Here is a 12198-nt window from a genome sequence, read left to right on the forward strand (position 1 = left end):
GAAATTACTTACAGAGAAGGAAGTGTTCATTTTCTCATTGCACATACAAGCTAAGCACAGTGGACAGAAAGATGGGTAGATTTAAACAATGAGAGATTATGAATGTCTACTGGGAAAGTGAAGAGAGAGAGGCATGCCAATTTGAACCTCTAAGTAGGTCCTTGCCTTCTTTTGCGTTTTGGAGGCATCTGGTTTCTCTTGCTCCTTTCTGTCTTCTAGCACTTATTCAAGTCAGAATGAAGCCAGTAGGGACTGACAACGGGACACCCACTACAGACTGCCTGCTCTTCATTCACCAGCATTTGTACGTTCTGCAAACCTATTGGGGCTGGCTTTGGAATGTGCCTTGGATTGAGTAAGGTCTGAGGTAGAAGGAGGTACTCTTACCTGAGGAAGTGCTATCAAAACTAACATCTCCCTCCTTTCACACATAATGATTATAAAGTTCCTGATGCTTCTCTTCAATAGAAGTAGATTGCCAGAAAGCAGCAAGGTCTCCAAACCCCTGAAATCATGTACCAAGCTTCGCAATGGCATCAAATGTTCTTCCAAACTCCTTTAAGATTTTGTGCAAAAGGGCTGTATCCCAGAAGGCCAAACCCCCAACTACACAGGCTGCAAAGCATGCAGAAAACACCCTTCCTACAGAAGATGGTCTTCTGAAGTAAGAATGGGGAGGTGAAATGCTGCATGAAAATAGGGTCCATGAATACATGCTGGATTTAGCCAAAGGACGATCCATACTCCACCTCATAAGCTTAAGAGTTGCTGGTCCTGCTGGCTGCTCACTTCGGTAGCATGGGGAGGAAGAACACAGCAAGGAAATGCTGTGATAACATGAAAGCTATTGGATGCTACTGAGCCACACACACACCCCCATTCACACAGAACCTCCTTTTCATCATCCACATATTAGGACCTACACAATCCTCCCTTCTGGCAAACTGAGTCTTGAATTCTCCTGGATTCTACTTTGAAGGTAGCTATTAGCCATTGGCTGCTCACTGAAAACTCACCTATTCTGCATAGAACTGTAGAACATTACAAAATGTCTGAAAAAGGAATCGAGTCAGACTTTCTAGCCAAATATAGAAGTAATTAAGAAAATATTCATATTGTCATTCCAAGCAACTGATTAGCCACAGGTTCAGGGCAAAAACACACACACACATACACACAAATGGTGTTTAGCACAATACTTGCTTAACCAATGGGATTTGTTGGCCTCTAGCTTTGCAGAGTCTTTGTAGATAGCTACATAGCTATTGCTCAGAGTATATAGACATTGAAAACAGTGTCCTTCCAATTACCATATGCTGGAGCAAGCAACAAGCGATAGCTCCCACAAGCAGATTTTGAACAGGCAGGGTAGAACTCAAAAAAATACATGAGTATCCATCTGCTTAATGTGTTCCTATCATATTGTTTGTTGTGGGAAATACAGTGTTCGGCTAGCTGGCCCTCTGTCCTGACCTGCATGGCCAGTTTTCTCATTCTTATGCTGAAAGAGAAGCATCCAGATACACAAAAACAATCTGTTGAACTTTCCTTACCTTGCATGTATCATCTGAGATACATCCCAGGAAAACATTGGTGGTTTGTTCCACATAAATTTCTTCTGGCCTGTCATCTTTAGGGGGAAAGAACTGCATCTGGTGATTGTTGAGTCTAACATCCTGAAGACAGCCTTTAAAATACCCTCCCCAGCGGGAAGTGCTCTCTTCATCCAGAAGTCCACCCACATGGATCTCAAACCCAGCTGCTAGTGGAGTCACTTTCAAAGGTCCCAGGTCTTCCTCCCTGTTTAAAAGGCTGGCATAAAGAAAACCTTCATCGAAGGAAAGCATTACAAAATGTCTCTTGCCATCGGCCAGATGTCCAGGGATGCTGATGGGAGCACTAACTGTTACCTCTACCTGGAGCTGCCCATCTGTTAGGTATACTGCAAGGAAAGTTTCAGTCCCATTGCTAATTTGAAAAACCAAACCCATGGGCTTCAAAGTCTGGATGAAAAATGAAAGATTAAAATTTGCCCCATGGCTGTTGCTCATTGCAAAGGTGGCAAAACTTGAAGAATTTTCCAGGCCGAAAGTTACCATTGGAGATTCTGGGAGGAGGCGAGAGAGAAAGAAAGAGCAATGAATCAAGTTCCAAGTCATGGCCAAGACAACTGAATATCTGATAATTTCTCTAGTCATTTTGCACTGAAGGACAAAGGGACAGACGACAGAGACTGGAAACATATTAGGGGAAGTTCACCCCACCCATAGGACTATAACATGCACTGCAGGCAGCCACTTTCTCTTGAGTACTAGAGAAAGGCACCTAAGGTTAGCAATGTTCAAGGCCATTTATTTCTTTGCCTATGAGAAACAAAATAACCAATATAATTGCCTGTAATTGTCCAAGACCAAGTATGTTTTGTAGGGAAAGCCCCTGAAATGGTGGCAGAGCACATAGAACTCTGTAGTACTCATTCTTAAGAGACTGAAAACCATCTCCCCAGAAGAAGTTCTTGCTTGCAAACTGACCCAACCGCCTTTAAAAGTGCTGATAGATGTCATAGCTTGTTACTCACCAAAAGAGCATGTGTGGCCTTCATAAGGCCGAGAACAGATACAGTAGAAGTCTGCCCAGAGATCAACACACTGACCACCATGTGAACAAGGCTGGGAATGGCACCAGTCTGTCCTCTCACAACCCAGCTGGACTCCAGAGGATTGAAATCCAATCACTTCATGTGGTAGGACAACCTTAGAATCAATGTACAGGTCTTCCATGCAGCCAATTAAGCTTTGTGCAGGATTAGTCATTAGCTTCTCATCAGTTCCTCCAATGTATATTTCTGAGGAGGGCAACAAGGAATTTGAGAATGATTCTGCAAGGGGACTGCTTTGCCAACAGACACTTGAATGGCAGTCTTCATGCCACAGCCTGAGTTCAAGAGACTCTTGCAACTGGACCTCAACATTGTGCCAGTCGCCATCATTCACCCGCGGTGCCTCCAAGATGAGAGAGGATACGGTATCCTGCATCATCAGTGTTACACGCACAAGGCCACCGGACAGCTCCAGCAACAGATGCTCTTCTTTGTGACCTCGGTAGATGAGGACAGCATCAGGAAGGGTGGTTCGGAATCGGAGGGCCACAGAGGATCGATAACTCCCTGAGGTATCGCTTGAGCTTTTGTTGTATGCTGACATATTGATAAAAAGATAGGTACTTGAGGAGAACGAGAAGGTTGTTGATGTAGAGCACGTGGAGTCATAAAAACCAGGCTGGCACTGGCACAGGTATCCATGGATTTCAGACTGGTAGGTAGGGACACACAGGGCCTCATTTTGGCAGCCGTGGGCCTGACATCCAGTGAGCTCCACAGAGCAGTTCTTCCCACCCCAAGTAATGCCACCTTGATTAGGGAGGCAATGGCAGATGTAGTCAGCAATGCCATCTTCACAGGCACCTCCATTTTCACACGGGTGGTCTTCGCATTCATTGATATCTATGGCACATTCCACACCTAGTAAACAGAGAGGGAAGTTAGTGGGAAACAGTTGAGATCCAAATTCCACTGGGTCCCCAAATGGTGAAGTGAAGCTAAAGGCAAGCGATGTCTTTATGACTTAAGTGCTTGTAGATTGCGCCTCCAAACTTCTGACACAGGTTCCTAGTAATCTTTCAAGACAGCTGTGCTGATATTTGGATTATGCAGGCTAATAGCATTATACCTCCCCAAAGACAACCAGCCCTGTGAGGGAATCATAGCACAGAAGGTTTGTGGAATATTTGCTCTTCCTTCTGGGCAGGGGTGGAATTTCTTCTGGAAAGTCCAGTGTGCAAACTAAGTGCCAATAATTGCTCTCCTGGGCAATAAACAATGACAATACAGTGCTATATCAATCTCATCCAAAGATATAGCCATGCTGTAGTTCTGCTTCAGCAACCTGAACCTTTCCCCTGAGAAGCTGGCTGTTTAAATTAGTTTGTTTAGTGTAGGCAGAGAAGGCCAAGTTGCTATCTGTGGACCATACTAAATCTTCAGCAGACATTTGAAGCAGCCAGAGGGCTCAGAGTGGAGCTGGGAAACAGCCAAAATTTGGCATGAAGTTGGCCTGGTTTGTAGCCCCCAAATTGATGTTCAGGGAAGGTGCCTTACTCAAACATTTAGCAGACATCTGTTCAGTTTTGTTTGGCTGCTCAGGCCATTTAAACTTAACAGGTGAGCAGGGTGGGTCTGCCTATCAGCAGTTAGGTTTAAATGGCTGCAAGCCTTTTCACCGGTCTGTTTCACTCCCCCCTGCTTTCAAGCAGGGGAAACTGGAACTGACCAGTGAAATGGCTGGCAGCCATTTCAGCCTAACAGCCTAGCAGGACCGCCTATCAGTGATTCAGTTTAAAAGGCTGTGGGCCGTTAAACATGTTTGTTTTGCTCCCCCCCCCCATTTCAAAGTTGGAGGAAATGAAACACCTTCCCAGGTGATTCCCCACTTTCTCCCAGCCACAGCAGGTCTGAACTGGCTGGTCCAAAGTGGTTGGTTTTCTTTGGAAAAATTCTGTCTTGGTTTGGGGGCTGTCCCGAAACTAACCAGAATTTTTTTAGGCTTGTGCCCATCCCTACCACCAACTTTATAGGAATAGTACAACCAGCAGTGACCTAAAATTTCTAGACATCATCACATTCCCTCCCATTCAACTAAGAGGACAGGTTCTGCTTCTGGGTATCATACTGGGTCTCTGCCCTTTCCAGGTTCTGTTATGCTGGCATGAACTCTCCTCCCCAGTCTCTGCATCACTTTCTTGCCTGTTTCAGCCTTCCCTTATTTACATCTAACTCACTTTTCGGGGGTGGGGGAACCTGACTGCCAAAGGAGCTTACTGTTAATACCTGCTCTAAAACAGTCACTTCCCATTTAGGTGAGGGATTTCACATGTTCCATGAAAATGGCAGAAGCTAGTTAAGTTTGCAGCACAGATGCATCCCAAGAATGATCTTGCTACAGCAATAGTCTTCATTTTTATGGGATTTCATCATGCAAGAGAGTTTCCTGGTGGCTCAAATTCCATATTAAAAAGTAGGAGTATTCCCATGCCCGAGGGGGACAGTTGCATAAAGCTCAGTCTCTGAAGCTTCTTTAAAAAATAAAAATTGCAAGATATTTTGAAACCAAGAAAATTATGCAGAAAATGGAACAAGGTTACATCACTAAAGATAAGTGTCACAAGCACAAAAGTATCTCTGACATGTATACATCCACATTCCAGATAACTGCTATAAACTCATGATCTAAAATGCATATATGAGAAGAGTAGCATATATCATTGTTAAAACATTGATTTTTGAGTACAGGAAATACTCTAGGGGACCTTATACATTAACTGTTTGATTACTGTACTGAATATTTTCTGCAAAGGCTCTAAGTCATTTCATTTTCTAGATGTTTCAGTTGGGGGACGGGGGGTCTTTATGGTAAATGACTATGCAAAAGTAGGCGACTTCATGAAGCTTTTCCGGAAATAACAAAAATTTGCTTTAGGCTGTTCCAGCCAACAAAACTGATGTAGGCTGGTACATGCCAACAAATAATCTGCAATCCTTCCTGTGGGAGGCGTGGAGTGTTCAAAAGCCTGGGGAAGAAAGGGAGGCAGGGAAAAAGGAGTCCTATTTGGAACTACCCATTAACAGTAGGCTATAGTACCTTCTGTACAGAAATGCTCCACTTTAGGCCTTTCCCAGGCATATGTGTACCTATGGAAACACCTGCAGATCCTAAAGCTAAAGAAAGGATAGCTTACATAATTTATAAGCTTAAGATCTTCTATCCGAGAACTAAATTGCCAGATGCTTGAAAAGCAGCATGCATGAAACTATCACTACCACACTCTGGCCATTACCAGAGGGAGCCTGCTTTGGAAGAAAATGCTATTAGGGGTAATCGTTCCTCTGTCATATTAATGGCCCCAAATACCCTCACCCATGTGCTGTAAACCTGAAGGTATCCTTCAGCCCTTAGCTAGGTGTTCTACTTCCATGCAGGAGTCTATTAGCACTTGCAGAATTTTGAGAAACTGGAGTGGGCAACACCACAAAATAGCTTCAATGGGATTGTTTTGAAAAGAGCAAGTGTCTAATAGACAAGCCAAATTTGTGACAGGGCATTTCATGAGTCACTGCTTCCTTCTTCAGATAAACTGAGCATCTTCCTTTGAAGGAGGCAGCTGTTTATAAATTGGTCCACCTTTTGTGAGCAACATAACCATCTCAAGAGAACGGTACATATTTCGTGGGGGCGAGCAAGATTCACATTCCTGCAACAATAGTGCACTTTCTTTTATCAGATCATAACCCTCAAATAACCGAAGGCATTGCAAAATTCCTTCATGGGATTTTCTCCAAGTGATCTGGGATCTGAACCCCCTTGTCTTTTATACAGATGCTTTATTATGATTATGCCAATAAAGGTATTTGATTTAAAAAAGGGGGGGTCCACTTGGAGTAAAAAAAACAAAAACAAATACCTCCTGCTCCATTGAGCTGAGGGGGAATCAAGACTGGCTACTTGTTTTGCAGAGGAGATGTTTGGAGGAAGAAGCAACGGGTTCCAGCAAGCCCATCAGTAGGTGCCATGGCTACCATGGGCATCAACATTGGAAATTATTGTTCTAGTTCTATTTCTGTGGTCGGCAATGACTGACATCTCTGTCAGTCACAGTGGACTGAGGACCGTGAGTATCCTGGGGGGGGGGAGGATCATACACTCTTGGATGACTATATTTGAAAGCAGCAAAACAAAGTCTAACATATATACACTCATTATTTAAGTCACAGGTAAGATGGATAATCAGTCACAGCAAGACAGAGAGTAGCAAGCATTTAACAGGTCCTATCTTTAAAGAAGGAATCTCACCAGCTAGCCCACTTGCCCCAAGGCCCGTGAGCCACCCTGGATGCTTTCGGTTACCTGTCCTGAGCACAGCCTAACTGGAATTCTGACTGTTGTCAGCAAGATGTAAAGCAGGAAAATTAGCAACAACACAAGGTCTGCATCACAATGGCCCACGTCCATGGTGACATACAGCAAACTCCTCCCTCTCGTACGGTTTTCTTTTGACAGTCTCCAGCTGCCGCAGCACATGAGTCTCAGGAGCATCAGAGAGAAACTCCTGCCTCTTTGAGTCATTGCAGGTTTACTAGTTCCGGCAGTTCCCACTCACTGGGAGAGAAAAGAGTTTTCCTGGAGCAGGTATGAGAAGCATAACATGAAGCCAAAAAATGCACTTGAGCCCCGGCTCTGAAACAACACTGTGTTCCAGGCACAGCCGGCTCAGACACACCCACCCCAGAATTAGAGCACAACTTCTGTTAATCAAGAGCAGCCATTGAGCCTTAGAAGGCTGACCTAGTCAGGCTTCTCTCCTCTGCGAGGAATTCATCTTTTAATACGTCCTCTGTTTACACAGCCCAAGGACTCCCCACACCCCTTCAGGTAGCCAGGATGCAACTCCTTGCCTCTGCAGAGTCTGTCATTACCTGCTAGAAGATACATTCCACCCATAACGATACCAACGAACATGGAGTTCATAGCTGTTCCCCTGCAGGCATTAGTGATGATGACAGCATGAAAAGAGGGGCTCGGTGCTCAGCTGGAATAGAGCAGCAGAATGTGTGTGCGTGCCAGGCGAGCAAAAGGGGATTGGAGATGAAGCCAGCCAATATAAAGCAAGCTTCACTGTAGCAAGACCTAATCCATCTCAGCTCTAAACCTCCCCAGCTGGCTCCTATCTCTGCTGACAAGAAGAATGCTTGTCTACTACCTCCAGGAAGGGGGGAGGAGAATGAGGGGAGGTTTAGGAGCTGTCTATCATTCCTGTACCCCCTCCTTTCTCCAGGGCAAGCCCTGTCCTCATTTCCGCCAAACAAGGAGAATGAACAAGACCATCCTTTTGCTGGATAGAGAAAGGCAGGGGGAGCCCAGGGAGTGGCCTGTTTGGCCTGTCTTGATGCTGGCTGCTGGGTGAAATGGTGAAGATATCCATAACTGCTTTGCCATGCCCTCAGCTACAAAGAAAGGTATTTTTTTTACTCATTTGCAGGGGGCCCAGGCCACCCAGAACACACATCTGTACTACTCAGTTCGCGTTTTGCCGTACTATCTCTAGCCTGCGGGTGAGTAACAAACTGGAACCAAGCAAAGTTTATTGCATCTAGCCAAGGGTCATTACAAAGAAAAGTATGTATAAGAATCTGAGGAACATAAAATACAGGAATTAAGAGTTGTTTTTTATACCCTACTTTTCACTACCCACAGGAGTCTCAAAGCAGCTTACAATTGCCTTCCCTTCCTCTCCCCAAAACAAAACTCCTCTGTGAGATCAACTCTAACAGGACTGTGACTAGCCCATGGTCATCCAGCTTGCTGCAAGTGGAGGTGAGGAATCAAACCTGGCTCTCCAGATAACAAGCCACTGCTCTTAGCCACTGTATCGACCACCATTAAAGGTAAAGGTATCCCCTGTGCAAGCACCGAGTCAGGTCTGACCCTTGGGGTGGCACCCTCTAGCATTTTCTTGGCAGACTGAATACAGGGTGGTTTGCCATTCCCTTCCCCATTCCCTTCTATTCCTAACCACCATTACACAGTTAAAATTATTAAAATGAGATAAAAAATACTATAGAAAACCCTACTGAAGAACGTAGCAATTGTACATTTTATGGTCTTTAGGTGCAACTGTAGCCTGAATTTTCATGGCAGCCAGGTCACACAAGTATAGCCAGTAAGTTGAGTATGAATCTGTCAGCCTGGAGAAAAATAACTCCACCACCGGACACAAATTTCACGTGCCCCAAAGCTAATAGTGATTTTGTTTACATTCTGGCGTACCTGCTTTGAAAACATACAGCTGAGAAGAAGGGACCAGAAGCAGCCTTTGGGAGCATTTGATGGAAAGGTTCACAAGTGACCAAGGAAAGTAATTTTTGTTTGTACTGAGGGGATTAAGACACTTGCTCAGACCCAATATTTGTTTTTTGTTTTGCATTCTGGTCACTGTGAAGACAGTTTTTAATTTTGATCTTTAAATGTTCAGTTGCAAAAAAAAAAAAAAACAAGGGAAGAATTACCTCATACATTTATTCATATGTACCTCTTATATGTACTCATATGAAACCAGAAGGATGGCCATTTATATCTTGCCTTTCCAGGAATCTGCTCGACATTGATCTAAAGATAAGTTGGGAGCATTTTAGGAGCATATGTGGTCCTACAGGAAGATTCCTAAAACGCCCACAGCATCTCCCAGATCAGTATCTGAGACTTCTGCTGACCCAGGTCCTTCCATGAATTCCTGAAAGCAGCGTGGTCTCCAAAGGGGAGGATCCTGCACAGATCAGAACGGTAGGCTTCTTTTCCTCACAGGTGATCCTTAAAACCCCCAGCTCAAGGCAGAGTATAACTGCCCCTGAAATGCATAACGGGAATGTTATGGGAAGCTAACTGGCTCTGTGATCCTAATGTGAAGTAATAAGCTGTTTACACAGCAGGACCAGACTGGGATTAATTGACAAAGCAGAAGAGATTAATTGCTATTATTTCCCTGTCAGCTTCACTCCTCCACAAACTCTCATGCTTCTCACTGAGTGTGCAGAGTGGCAAAATGCACCTCCCCCAAGTGCTTAGCTAGGCCTTGAGCTTAAAGCTTCCCACAGCCGTGCACAAAGCAAAGGGCTCCAAGAAGGCCAAGTACAGACACTGGGTTCTCAGGTCCAGCATAACAAAAGACACAGCCATATTGAAGAACAGCTTTGATCAACACTACATTGTGGAGAACGATCCACTGTTGAATTTATGAAGCAGCAACAGTTCCACAGGGCCTGCAAAAGGGAGCTCCTCTGCCAGGCATTTGGTTGAGGTCGACCCAAACAATCGCTTCCAGTTGGCCTCCAAGCCCTCCCCCCCCCACACTACGACTGACACTAATCTGCCTAACCCACTGGGTCCCAGTAAGAGTTGAGCTGAGGCTCCTGCAGTTTCTATTTTCTAATATTATTGTTATGATCATGTTAAGTTATTGTTGTTATAATGTTATGACTGTTATCACCTGTTACCATATGTTATCTGTATCTTTGCCTGTTTCCTGTAAACTGCCCTGAGCCCTTGGGGAGGGCGGTATATAAATATAATAATAAAATAATAAATAAACAAACAAACAAGAGGGGAAGATAAGACCCCACTCACACCACACCTGGATTATCCAGGACTCATTTTTGGATCTTCTTACATGATGCCTCTATTGCTTATTTTGTGCTCTCAGCTCAGCTCTAAGATGGCTTTTCAATCACAACGCCTACTATTTGCATATGGAACTAGTTGAATATTAAAAAACACCATCAACTTCCGTGTTCTTGATGACTCAAAATCCTTGGCAACAATCTCAGAAGCCACAGGGGGACAGGGCACTGGTCACAAATGTAAATTTTTATAAGCTCTGCAGCACCATCTTCCAGGGGTATCATTTTCTGTCAGGGAGCACAACTTTTACTAAAACTCTGTGGAATGGTGAATTATTACATCTGCAAAGTTTGGGCTCATAAAAGGCACTGGTGATTTTGTCTCTGCTGTAAATCCAGCCATCTCATGTTTTCCTTCCATTTTTGTTATGGTTGTTAACTGAAAATGTTTTAAATAATATACAGGTTTGCAAGTGGCACCAAACAAACAAAAATAGCTTCTACAGACCTAATTGTTCAAGATAAGGAAGGGAGCATTCTTTGATAACAAAATTTCCAAATTAAGCAGGTCTTCACTGTCTAAGAGATCACCTGCTCCATTCATCACAAACCATTTAAGATGAAATAGGAATGTCCACCAAATGTATCTATCTCGGATGAGCTCCCCCCCCTTCCCTCCTCCTTCCTGTTCTGTCTACATGTGATCATTTTCTGGGGTGTCTATATATATGATCTACACAGTGCTTCTATATACCAAAGAGTGATTCCTGTGTGGTTAGTTCTAGGTGAGGGGATACTTGTTTATACCTTCATGCGCACTGTGTGATGTGTGAAGCATTCCTTTTGTTAGAAGTAATAGTATATGACATAGGATGGCTTTATGGGGGAAAATAAGTCTAAACACTTAAACTGAGTACTATCACACATGCTAATAATGTCGTTTCTGTGGTATAGTTATTACATACATGTGTGTATGTAATGGAACAGGCTGCTCCTCCCCTAATATCTGTTCAGCTTCCAGTTTTGTATGTTAGTAGAAGTTTTTGGTTATTGGCACTGTCTCTTTGCAAATAAATGGCTGATGTCTTGAGTCATATTGTCTCCGCTGAATGGACCTGAGGACAGGTGCCTGAGTGGGTACCCTAACCTGGGAGTTCACAGCCAAAGGGGGACATTACAGTTTCAGCCCATTTCATTGACCGTATGCAAATAGATTTTGCCATTTCACACAGCAACATCCAGTTGCAAAGTGCACTGAAAGTGAATTGAAAATGTGTTATTAAGTGTGTGAAAGCACCTTTAAAATATGAAGCCTAAAGGCATTTGGCTTCCCTGCTATCAAAATGTCTTCACACAACCAGCTTGCCTCCAATATGTTGATTCCCTATGAAATTAAGAGACAGGTATGAACAAGCCCAGAACATGATTTCTAAGAGGAGAAGTACTAAGGTTTGAAGCTTGCCTGGAAGCCAACACTCTGTCAATGAAGACTACTTCTTGGGGTAAGGCACATGATCAGAGGTCCTTTCTTGTTTTTTTTTTCTATTCTGCATGTTCCAGGCCTGAGCTCTTAATATGATTTTATTTCAGAGTGAAACTGAGTTACACGTTGTGTCCTTTCAAAACTTAAAAAACAGCTCTTCAAATTTAGATTTTTCTCATCTAAAATTAGATTGTTCTTCCTTCCACAAGATGGCAGCCTTCAATGCTTTAGAGAAAAATGTGGGTTCTCGCCAATATGGACAGAACTGCTGAACTAATTGGATCCCAAGAAACTGAATGGCATGAGATAAATAAGAAACTAAAGGCAAATTACAGGCCAGAAAGAGATTAATTATAATGGAGGGATGAGGGCACCCTCTTCAGGAGCCCCTAGACGTGGACCCCTTGGACCAATCATTTTGAAACTTGGAGGGGAGTCAGGGAAGAGCCTCCGGGAGCTACCCTGAAAGTTTGGAGGCTGTACCTCAACC

At 43.8% G+C, this 12198-nt stretch overlaps 1 protein-coding gene across 2 annotated transcripts in view; it reads right to left on the bottom strand.

The window, feature by feature from the left end:
- CRB2 (crumbs cell polarity complex component 2) overlaps positions 1-12198 on the bottom strand; it is a 46013-nt gene that overhangs the window by 10882 nt on the left and 22933 nt on the right. For both annotated transcript variants that reach the window (XM_077306049.1, XM_077306048.1), the window contains exons 7-8: positions 2579-3520; positions 1554-2107 (exon numbers count right to left, since the gene is read on the bottom strand). In XM_077306049.1, the coding sequence (XP_077162164.1) occupies positions 1554-2107; positions 2579-3520 (1496 nt within the window). The remainder of the gene's footprint in view (positions 1-1553; positions 2108-2578; positions 3521-12198) is intronic.

The sequence above is a fragment of the Paroedura picta genome, chromosome 12 (genome assembly GCF_049243985.1).
Source record: "Paroedura picta isolate Pp20150507F chromosome 12, Ppicta_v3.0, whole genome shotgun sequence".
In the NCBI taxonomy this organism is placed as follows: domain Eukaryota; kingdom Metazoa; phylum Chordata; class Lepidosauria; order Squamata; family Gekkonidae; genus Paroedura; species Paroedura picta.